Source organism: Xiphias gladius, chromosome 6 (genome assembly GCF_016859285.1).
Source record: "Xiphias gladius isolate SHS-SW01 ecotype Sanya breed wild chromosome 6, ASM1685928v1, whole genome shotgun sequence".
Lineage (NCBI taxonomy): Eukaryota > Metazoa > Chordata > Actinopteri > Istiophoriformes > Xiphiidae > Xiphias > Xiphias gladius.
In genome coordinates, this window is record NC_053405.1 from 15,183,365 (window position 1) to 15,195,447 (window position 12,083).

A 12,083-nucleotide genomic window follows, 5' to 3' on the forward strand; every position below is an offset into this window, starting at 1 on the left:
CATGCACCAAGCACTTTTTGGTGCATTATCACGCCGGAAGCAGCCATTAGAAGATGCACATGGTCAGCAACAATACTCAGACAGGCTGTGGCATTCAAACGATGTCTGATTGGTATTCAGGGGCCCAGAGTGTGCCAAGAAAACATTCTCCGCACCGTTACACCACCAGCAGCAGCCTGGACTGTTGACACAAGGCAGGTTGGGTGCATGAATTTTAAGCTGTGTTTAGTTGTAATCCTACACATTGGATAATCATGTATCCTGGGAAATCCAGAAATTTGACTAAAGAGTTGTATTACTGTGCCTTCTGCTGTTGAATAAGTCAATCTGTAAATTATACATGATTTAACTTTGAAATAGGTCTCTTTATGAGTCTTCGCCTTAATGGCACAAGGGATATTTATATAACATCATATCCTAAAGAACTTTTTCCATCTCTGCCTACATCTGTCTGCCCTGAGATTAAGAACAAACCAAAAGACAGCATTTCTGAACATCTGTGAAATTTAATTGGCTTTTCAAGAATGCATAATTACAGCACAGCTGTAGAAAAAGGCCTGCCCCACCACACAGTTTACAGCTTATGATTTTGGGAATGCAAAACCCGCAGTGGCCGACAACAGTCACGACAAGTCTACACCGGGCTCTGCTACAGAGGATATACAGTACTCGCTACAATACAGCATGGTCTTAATATAAACCACATGACTTTAATCAAGTCAAACCTCAACCTGAAACATAAACCAAATGTCATTTACAACCTGAGCAGTTTTCTATTGGCAGAATGTACAGTGTAGAACCTTTTCTTCTACACTGTACATCTCTTAGGAGATTATATCCGGAGTTGTGTGTAAGATTTTACTGCATAAAAAGCATTTTAACATGTGATTAGGAATGCTTTAAAAGCCGGTTACCTAGATTATGGGGGGGGGGGTAAAAACAGCTGTGGGTTTGTGGTTGTAAAGAGTGAAAGGTTATGAACAATAGGCATGCATTTCAAGCATGTTAACTTGAGTAAATTAGAGAGGAGGTTTGAAACTTTAACAGGATTCAAAGGCTTTTTTTGAAGAACACAGGAGCTGTGTATAAAGTATGCTGAATATATTAACATCACATTTAAAAGAAATGACTGATTTACATCTAGATGCAGAATACACTGCTAATAATCTATAAAGTATGTGTTAATGTTTACATTTATTTAATGTTACCTTTAGACTACATTTCACCATTTTCCATGACACGTTTCAGGTGGGTGACATTTATCCAATAGTAAAAGCAGGTTCTGATTGATCAAAGAAAGCTGTGTTAAATTTAGATTAAAATACTTTTATTTTTACTGATGCAAGTGCTTTGCAGTCTAATTGAGAGGAGGATCTTGCTCCGCCCACTTAAAAGTCAATTCTTTTTCTTGGGATCTTTGGCCAGTAGGAGACTGACTAAATGGAAACTAAAGGTCACTCATTAATTGGCCCGAGCACAGTAAATCATCGTGAAGTGGCAGCTCCAGACCCCTAGAAATCTCAAGCAGCGGTACTTCATCAGCTATTGACTGCAGTGCAAGTCATGTAACAGGAGTGTCAGATAATCATTTTCAGTGTTATTTTTGTTAGTACACTCACACCGGCCTTCAGCGTTATCAGACGTTCTACCATCACAAGCAGTTATTATCAGCCAGTGACAGTTACTTCTATTTGAAATCAGGACACTCAGTCTGACACACTCAAACAGGATTTGCAAGTAACCTTCTGGTTTGGTTGGGCCATCGTAAGGTGCCAAGTGGGTGGCGTGTGCAACATTTTAAACGGCTGTCTGGAAACCACGAATGTCTGTAGCAAATTTTCTGATAGACGTTGAGCTATTTCGCCACATAAGTGAAAACACTGACCTGCTGGTGCCGTTAAATGAAACGTCAAGGGGATACTAACATCAGTAGGATTCATCCTCTGGGGACCATGAGTATCTGTACAAAATTTCACGACCAAAGCGCTGGTCTGGTCAACCAGCTACCCAACCGACACTGCCCACGAGCCCCACCGCTAGCGTGGCTACAAATGTAGTGAACGCCAGAAAATTAGATTAAGTTTAAGGTTAAACTTAATGGTAGGTTTAAAATCATAGTCACATGATAATAACAGATATTATATCATATATAAATTTATATTATTTTAACCATTTTAGGAACTTTGAGTGCATCAATTTCAACCTGATGTTCATATTAGATAACTATGGAGTGAAAGTCCTTGCTAGCTCTGCTGTGAAACCTCTATGCTAGTTGCTGTTTCTGTATCATGTTGTCATACCATGAGGAGAAAACAGACACACTGTATCGTACATGTTATCATGATGTTTGACCAAAAAAAAAAAAAAACATAAGACTCCAAAAGCTGTTACTTAATAAAGTCAGTTAACGTTTATGATTTTAAATGTCCAACAGTTATAAAAGTCACACTACACAGGAAATTACCATTAATAACCTCAGTTCAATAAAGAAAAACCACTGACGCTGTAAACCTTTCCACACACAGTTTTCATAATGTTGGCATTCCTCCACTCCCAAAAAAAAAGTAAAAATAGCTTTAATGATGCCCTGCTTTACAGCAGAAGTGGCATAAATACTGTACAGCACTTTGAAGGAGAGTCATTTGTACCCTGTCAATGATTTAGCAATGGACTCGTCGGAGCGGCCCAGGGGGAGTCTGTGGGTGGTTACAGTCTATTCAGTCATATCCTCTTTGGTTCCTGCAGGTACACAGTGTATGCTGAACTTCCCGCAGGAATCCAGTGTTTTGCAATCCCCTCCGCTGTCAGGTGAGCAGTTGTTTCATCACAGCAACGGCAGCCAGTCAGTTCAGTGTTCTTAGGCGGAAGTGCAAGAATGCTACAGGGAGAACAACGTCGCCTGCATGAGGCGCTGCAGGTGGAAATGATCAATTTCTTTAGGTGAGCTGATAAAAGAAGACAGATGGGACGAGAGAAGAGTGACGCTGTTATCTATTCCCCTGAGGCAAAACTGCTTTACAAAGGAAAGGTGGGTGTGATTTTCTAAACTTGAAATTACTTTTTACAGGATGTACAAGTAGACGCTTACAGTACAGCAGTTCAGACAGCAGTCCCTATTCAAGCAAACCTACAGTTTTATAGTACCTGCCTATAAACAAGTTATATTTCTTGACTAGTTCATCCATTAAACTTTTACAAAAATTTATATGTGGGTGGAAGTAATATCACCCATAGCATAATTTTTCCCCCTTTTGAGGTAAAAGTAATATTTGTACCGCTATGTACCTCATACTTTAAATAACCCAGAAAAGGGATGTGATGAGGAGGACAAAAAAGCCAGATGACACAGTATCAGCAATCTCTCATTACATATAAATGGGAGTCATGTTCAAAACCTCTAAAAAAAATGAAAAAACTGAAAAAGCACATCTTTGCATCCATTTGGGGATTTATTAGTGCATCAAAGCCCCTTATCTCCATCTCACCACAACCTCAGCTCTGCACAGGAGCAGGTGGCCTGCAGTGTCTTTTCAAGAAAGTACTGAGGACAACAATGTCCTCCTGAGACCAGCTGGAGACCAAGTTTGTAGTTTCTGCTTCAAGTCACCCCCAGTCTGGGACTTCATAAGGTACGTCCAGTCGAAGCTGTCCACAAGTTCTGTAAAATTTCTTAACAAAGCTCCGTTTTCAGGTGTTGAGTATGCCCAGATCCTCATTTTTCATCTCCTCTGACGGGGGCTGACTGTTGCCCGTATCCTGAGCAGAGCTGAGCGGCCTGGCGTTGGCCTTCGTCGACCGCTGCCGCCGAGTGCCGTTGCCAATGCAGCGCATGAGGTTCTTGAAGGTTGTCCACATTTCCTCGTCCTTGTAGGAGTAGATGCAGGGGTTCATGACGGAGTTGAGCACGGCCAGGAGCAACAGCCAGCGCTTTAATTTCATGACGTTACAACTCTTACAGTTGAGGCCGTCCAACAGCAGAACAACCAGGCCGGGGGTCCAGCAGATCACAAAGGCCCCTATGGGGAAAAATACAGCAAATCATACGGTTATTTTTTTTTTTTTTGGTAACACTTGTTGTGAGCATTTGTGTCAGTACCAATTTACAAAAAGGCTACTTATTAAAGTGTTGAGTCTGGCCAAGACACAGTCCAACATATAATCCCCTCTAAAACCCGAACCTGTCATTTGTCAGGTTTTTTTTTTTTTTAAACAGAAAAAACAAACAAGATGTAATGTGTTAATTACTTCGCTTTAGAGATGCAGGTAGGTGGTGTCTGTCAACACTGGACAAGGGCAGGCTAGCTGTTCCCCTTGTTTCCAGTGTTTATGCTAAGCTAAGAGGCTGTCGGTGGTGTCTTTATATCATCCAGATGTGACTGGTATCAATCCCATCTAACTCTCAGCAAAGAGGCAAACATGCCCTTTTCCCTAAATGTGGAACTAGTCCTTTAATTGAACACTCATTAATATTAAATATTTGTGATAAACTGTTGATAAATCTTTCACAAATCTGTAGTAAATGTATTAAAAAAAACAAATGTATTAGAATACTTTTGGGTTGAGAGCCCAAAACGTTTGGGTTGCAGGAAATGGAAACCCATGGTTTTATAAAAAAGCCAGCAATTGCAAGTTTTAGTAATTACTTTGGAAATAGGTTTTTGGCCTGGATACACTCAGCCTTCTTCAAGAGGTATGGGGACTGTAAGTTATTTTGCAAAAATAACTCTTAAAGAGATCTTTTATTTAAATGTGGACTCACAACATAAAAACCCCAAAGCATTCATGGTTTATAGCAATGTTCCCTTATAAATTATAAAGCACTGACAATTCCATTACTTACTATTAATAAAATCATTATTTAAAACCTACTGACTGTTCACAAGAAATTCTGACTATGATCTGGCTCTAAATTGTAAATTGTGAAAATGTCACTGCCTGGTAGAAACACAGTCTAATGCAGTTATCTACTGTGAACTGCTGAGCTGAATAATCATTTACTCTACAAAAAGTCAGAAAATAGCAGAAAAAAGAAAGACCAATCAGAATTTTCCAGAATCCAAGGTGACAGTCCAAAACCCCCAAATATTCAGTCTACAATGTCATAAACAGAGAAAAGCAGCAAATCATCACATTTGAGAAGCAGGAACAAAGAATTGTTTGTCATTCTTTCCTTGATGAATGGCTTAATTGATAATCAGAACTGTTGCTGGATAATTGTCCATCGATGGACTCATCGATGAACTGTTTGAACATTCGTTTTAACACAGTAACTGGTCCATGGATTTCCCCTTGCTTCTGCTCCTGCCACTTGTCAGACTTTTGAGAGTGATAGAGTGCTCAGATGGGTGAAAAAAATCTAAAAACTATTAAAATATATAAACTAATCAAAAATAAATCTGAATGCATTTGGTGGTTTCATATACTTCTATTAATCAAGCTTAAACACAGAACATATAAGATTATTACTTATGTTAAAAATCTGTGCATTTTAGCAGCGTAATGCTAAATTCTAACACCATTTACATCAAGCAGACACAGGTTAAGAAATGTAATTCCATCAGTACGTTAAATACTCAATGCTGTGTGTTTGGTAAATAATAAGTTATGTCATGGGGGAACTGCAGCATGTACTTAGCTATCTATTTCAAACATGTTTGTGCACAAAACAAAGCTACGAACTGAAAGGAAGCCACAAGCAACAACTTGCCTGCTCTACCAGCATCTCTGTGGCTTCAATACATCTGCAGAACAAAAACAAGCACTGTTCTATACAACTCACTCTTTCTCTTTGTCTCTCTCACGCACACACAAGCATGGATACATGGAGACACAGACAGAGAGGGAGTGGAGGAAATGTAGAGCTACGTTTTCATGTTTTTCACTGCTCTCAGGCCTGGAAGTCAGAAAGTTTGCCACATTTTACAGTGAAGTCCTATTTTTGTATACATTCTTCTTCCGCCTGTGTTTTTTCTTTGTCTTTGATGGACCACATGTCCAAAATAACATGAAGACTTGAAATTGAGTTAGACCCCATTAAATGGGCATCTACTTGAAGTTTTTGATGTATATTGGACTTTCTTCCTCTTTAATCTCTGATAAAGAGAAAGCCAGAGCTGTTCCGAGGAACACATTTCAAGCATGTGTTCCTACTGTTATTCATTTGACGATGGTGGTTGCACTTAAAGAATGAAAAATCTGAAAATCAGCCTGGTGGAGTTTGATGCTTCACTTCAAAAGCAAGCCCTCTTGGATGTGCTACAAATAAATAGCTGTAGGGGATTAAACTACAAGAACCATCTTTTACCACGCTACTGCCATGAAAAGTGAAGTACAAATGTAAGCAGGAGAACACAAGAGAAGCCATTCCTTATTCTTATTTGTTAGACTTCAAGGTAACTAAATTATTTATTTAAGTGCACACTTACACATGTGAATATACCTGCATCCTTTATGTTTGTCCTTTAGCGCGGGCCATGCACAGTGACAATGTACGACAACATCCCTATCCAATATTTTACAAGCATGTGTGAGTTACATTCGTCTCTGAACTGGTTTGTCCAGTTGCCATTTCCACCCGAGCCGACTGCTTTTCACCTGGAACAAGAGTTGAGAGTCTTTTTTTCCTGAATAATACTGTATATCCCTTGGACCGAGACCAAGATCACTGTCATATTCTTTACAAACACCTACTATACGCCTCAGGTACTTTTTTTTCTTTTTTGGGCATTTTAGCCCATATCAGGGCTGGTACACATTTTAAGCCTATGAAAATAATCTGATTGAAATAACAATTTGTGTCTGACATGTTTTTTTCCCCACAAAGTGACATCTACTCCTTTTCATTCTTTGAAAAATCGAGCACTCTTTCATCTTAAAAGTTTAACCCCTTGGACACATGATATATCCTACTTCCTGAAAAGCGCGTGGACGTTTCAAGTTCCCACATCACAACTGTGTAAGTTGCCGTACTGGTGCACGACCGGCTCCAAACTAGCTGTGATTTCACCAAATCCTGCCTCTTGAGTTCATGTGCTTAAACGGGTAATAAAGGTGAGTATGAATAAACTTTCCTCCTCCTGCACATGAATGTGAAGTCAAAGTGAAGGTCAAAAGATCCAAAGGAAGTAACAATAAGAAAAACACTTTTTTTTTGAGTGGAAGGGGACACTTGTCTACTAACACTTCTACAAGCTATGGAGAACTGCATCTGAAAGCAATTGACAAAGTCGGCAAGTATAGGTTATTTTTTTTTTTTTTTTAGGGTAGGGAGGAGGGGACGTTCATTGAAGGCCAGTGTGGTGTGGTGTGGATGGTACGCCACACAGGCTGAGGAGCAGTGTCCTTGCAGGGAGAGATAATTACACAGCATGCTGGAATAAAGTGTGTGCAGAGGCAGAAAAGCTCCTACACTACATGCAGTACAGTATCAATCCATCTGGCCTGGAAAGCAGAATGCCCAAAGTGCCAAAGAACAATGACAGACCTTTATCCTGCAGGACGACTGCGCAAAATCACTACAAATAACTCATGCATGTCTTAATCTAGGTGACTGTATGAGGAGTGTACGCAAACATGAACTGAGTGTGTTCAGGACTGGGATGAACTCATCTAACCTGCAGCGCTATCTGAGGTGCATCAGTCTCAGCTGGATTCCTGAGTTTGATGGTACAGCAACTGACTGTTGTATGTGTATTAGGCTTGCATGAGAATGTGCATTTAAATGACCTATTTTGGCGCTCAGCGAGAATATGCTGGAGCAGTCCTGTTGTTCATTTCTTAAAGGACAGTGCTGTGAGGGGAATGATTCCGATACTGTGCCTCTATTGCAAGGTATCCTGTTGCAGCACCTAAACAAAGAGAGCCAGACCAGAATGTCTGATTGCTTCATGTAGGATGAAAATGCACGAGAAAAAAAAAAAGGAAGTTTCAGCATTTTGTGCTTTTGTAATTCTGGGAAATAGAAGATAAACGAGCAGTAGTGACCCAAACAATTCATATAATCGATTAGCCAACGAACAGACAATGAATTGGCCACAGTGATTAACAGTTTAAGGGATTTATAGCACTAAAATGCCAAACATTCTCTGGTTCCAGCTGTTTTCACAACCTGTAAACTGAATACCTTTGCGTTTCTGACTGTTGGTTTAACAAAACAAGCAATTTAAACAGGGCTCTTTAAGCTCTGGTATCTTATGATGGGTATCTTTTACTATACTTTACATGGTATAGACTAAATTATTAATCTATTCATTGTAAAATTAATCTACATTATAAACAATAATTGAAAGTGTATTAGTTGCATCCCTATAAATGAGTGTTTAAGTCATGGGAAAAACAAACTCAGAGGACTTAATGTCGCAATGACACCAGATACAGAGAGATATAAGAAACCCTTTTACTGACTCCTCTTTTTCTTTCATAAAAGACTCCCTAAAGTCAATGACAGGCACTCAGCAGGTTTACTGAAAACATTACTGTTTGTGTTATTATGCTCAAGGTTTTCCTTCATATCAGTTGAAAAACACAGATTGCAGTCCAGTGTGTTCAGCAGTGACTCAGTGAACTGGACTTTGTGACCGCTTTAAACCCCAATGACAGTACACCACAACTATTAACACTTTAGTAATGCAGGAAATGATCTGTGTCACCGTTGTATCATCAATTCTGCTGCACAGTTGACATGTTTATGAGTGGCACCTACCAAGTACAACCATAACTGTCTTGATGAGCTTAATGGGCGTCCTCTTGCGGTTGATGGAGCCACTGGTGTGTTGCATGAGCACCGACGTCTTCTTCTTGACGTAGGTGTAGATCCTCAAGTAGATGGCCACCATGACCAGGAACACCACCAGGTTCGACGCAGACCAGAAGGTCAGGTAGCTCCTGCTGAAGATGGGGGCCAGCTGGGAGCAATCGCTCAGGTTGCAGATGCAGTTCCAGCCCAGACTGGGCACGGCCCCCATGAAGATGGAGATGGCCCACACGAGCACGATCAGCAGCGTCACCCTCCTCTTTGTCAGGTTGCTGTGGACTTTCCAGTTCATGACGGAGATGTAGCGCTCCAGAGCTATTACTAGCAAGTTAGACAGCGAGGCTGACAGACTGATGTCCAGCAGACCTTGGCGGATAAAGTATCCTTTAACCGTCAGCTTCCGTGACACCTCGCCGGTGTTAAACATGAGGTACACGTATGCTATGCCTGCGAGGAAGTCCGAGGCAGCGAGGTTGGCAAGAAGATAGTAGAAAGGGTAGTGAAACCTCTTGTTGCTGATGACAGCAGCTACGACCATGGCGTTGGAGACCAGGATGAAACAGCAGAAGAGAGAGCCCACCACCTGGACCAGGATGAGCTGGGTTTTGTCCCATTTATCTTCAGCGCCACTGTTGTTGTAGAAGAAGCCCATGGACTCATTATAATGACAGCTGTGGTTCTGCTGGGCCATTTTACACAGGCGAGTCTTTGAAACGAGAATGAGAAAAAACAGGAAGTGGAACCATTTATTATGGTATCTTAACAAGATTCTTACATTACAGGCTTATCACCTCTTCCTGAGGTTCAGCATATCAAATTATCCACCAATCTTCATAGCTAATGTACAGTATCATTACAGTGTATATTCATTATGCATTAAAGATTATCTATCATTTAACCATTGAAGAAAGTCTAGTGAACTATGTTTTTCAAATGCTTTGCAGGTATTTCAAATCCAGTTTTGGGGAATTCATTCTATTAAATTAGAACAAAAACAGAATGAAATGGTAAGAGTGATGAAAAGTCTGAACTAAAGTGCATTATTAGACTAGATATAGTGCCTTTTTTTTTTCAAGGACAAATAACTAATGGGCCAGGAGAGCTTTAATGACTTATCTCCAAAGGCAAGGGCACATACCGAAACCCATTCAAAGGGAAGACGTAGCTCTGAATAAGGCTGAATTCACAAGGAGCCCCATTCCTAAAGCTGAACCACATAGTGGCCATAGTAATGTTATAATCAGAGCCAAAACAATGCCCTCGGCCAAATGAAATGAGAAAGTTCCATTTCTCCTATCTGTGGAAGAATTTTTTTGAGTAAACAATACAGATATGCCACAACACAGGACCTCAGCGTAATAGAGTCTAAAGTCCAGATTTTCGTCGTCTTGAGGAGCCTTCTTTTATTAAGCAACTAACTTTACTACAGCCTGACCCACTCGGCTCACCTACAGCAGCAGAGACGGGAAAGACACAATCCCTTAGTGGGACAAACTGTGACTGACGAAGACAAACAAACTCTTGCCGAAAACAAAAAAAAACAAAAGTAAAGCAGAATAAACTAGTCGCTTTGCCCGACAGAAGTCCAAATGTAACGGCAAAAGTAGGAACAACTCAAAAAGAACAACTATCCAGGTGAGCTTACCTGCGCTAAAAGGGCTGCCCGCGGTGAGTCAGTAGACCGACAGTTGCGAAATGTTCCGCGCCGAGGAAAGGATCATGGTTCCTGACTGAGCCTCCGCGGCCGTGGACGGAGGAGGGCGACGTCGGCGGGAGAGGGGACGAAGTGGAGGCGGCACAGTCGAGCGTCTCCGCTTTGAGGCTTCGGCTCGGTGACGCGGAGGGCGTGTGCCGCCCGGTCTCTTCGTCTGAAGTCCTCCAGTCGATGCCCGCAGCAGGTCCGCTCACCAAAAAAAAAAAGAAAAGAAAAGAAAAAAGGAAAAAGGAAGGCCGCCGTCTGACGAGGCGCCGCTTCCGAAGGGTCTATACACAGTTAATTAAATCACTTACTAATGCTTCGTAGACCGGCTGCGCGCCGTTAACGGGAACAACTTTTTTTGGCGGGGGGGTTGCCAGTTGGTGGAAAATCCTCCTCCAGCACGAGACATGAGCGCTTAATTCATCAGGGAGACCTGGTTTATTAACTGCCAGATCTGACAGATTAACATTTAAAGCTGCAAATCTGATAACCTGATTAGAAGGTGTGAAACCCTAAGTACTTATTAATGCTTTACCAACATGTATTACTGCATTATTGCAGTAATAGAAACACACAACTATGTCATTATCAGAGCGTTTTATTTTAACTGGTACACTGATGCCAGAGTGTCTTTGCTTCTTAACCTGAAAACTTAATACACTTTACTGTCAACATAACAGTTCACATTCACTGTATTGTCCTGTCTGCATTTGCACTATTTAAAGACTTGCATGCAGATCAACAGCTAGTCAAACTCTATGTATACATTAAATAAATCCTTATACCATAGTAACTCAGCTGTTGTCAAAAGTTAATTAGCGATTTTTAAATGGAGTTTGGTCCAGATGTCCCGTAGCCCTTCTCCAGTGGGGAAGTGGTCAAACAATCCATTGGAGAAATCTCCCTGATGAATTAAAGAGCTAAAAAGACAAGCATGTCGTCCTCTCCCAGGATTTTCGACAACCTGGCAACCCTACAGTTTTTCTTGTTAATGACTTATAACTGATCTATAAAGCATTAATAATGGTCCCATCTGTTTTCTTATTGATGTTCTTTATTAATTATTAGCACGTTAGTCCACTTATTCAAGTCCTGTGCCTAAATTTTGATTTACACTTCGCCTGAATGTGTCCATTTTATGCTACTTTATACTTCCACTACGCTAAAGCAGTGTCTGGTTGGGGCCCCTCATCCCATTTCAGATGTCAATGACTTGTTAGCAGTTCAATCAAAAAGATCAGTTCCCCTCTAAAAAATTTCGAACCTTGGCCTTACCTTGTTTCATTTCAATTAAACAAATGCAGTATACGGGGAGGTGAATAAGTGTTGGGACATTGACACAATTGACACAAACTCTCATATTCCCTCTGTATACCACCACGATGGATTTGAAACAAAGCCATCAAGGTGTGACTGAAAATTTAAACTTTCAGCTTTAATACAAGGTGTTTAACAAAAATATCACATTAACTGTTTAGGAATTAAAGCCATTTTCAGAGGCTGTACAAAAATGGCCATAATTCCTAAATGGCTTATACACCTAACTGTATATGATGTCAGCTACAGGAGCTGTTTTTTCCGTATAATAAGTAAAGGGTGTAAGCACTACCTTCACCACTGACAAAAGTAATT

The 12,083-nt window shown here is 40.7% G+C and overlaps 1 protein-coding gene across 1 annotated transcript; it reads right to left on the reverse strand.

Moving 5' to 3' along the window:
• Positions 1-507: 507 nt before the first annotated feature.
• On the reverse strand, positions 508-10,525 carry lpar3 (lysophosphatidic acid receptor 3). The gene is made up of 3 exons (XM_040129569.1): positions 10,398-10,525; positions 8,702-9,458; positions 508-4,016 (listed from the first exon to the last, which is right to left on the reverse strand). Exons 2-3 carry the CDS (start codon positions 9,441-9,443, stop codon positions 3,688-3,690), a joined length of 1,071 nt encoding a protein of 356 aa, XP_039985503.1. The 5' UTR covers positions 9,444-9,458; positions 10,398-10,525; the 3' UTR covers positions 508-3,687.
• Between the last annotated feature and the right edge of the window lie 1,558 nt (positions 10,526-12,083).

Bases quoted from the DNA above. Each gene is read 5' to 3' on its own strand.
- lpar3 (XM_040129569.1), bottom strand. From the start codon at position 9,443: ATGGCCCAGCAGAACCACAGCTGTCATTATAATGAGTCCATGGGCTTC. The intron at 4,017-8,701 runs GTAGGTGCCACT...TTTTCCCCATAG, and splicing joins GACAGTTATGGTTGTACTTG to GGGCCTTTGTGATCTGCTGG.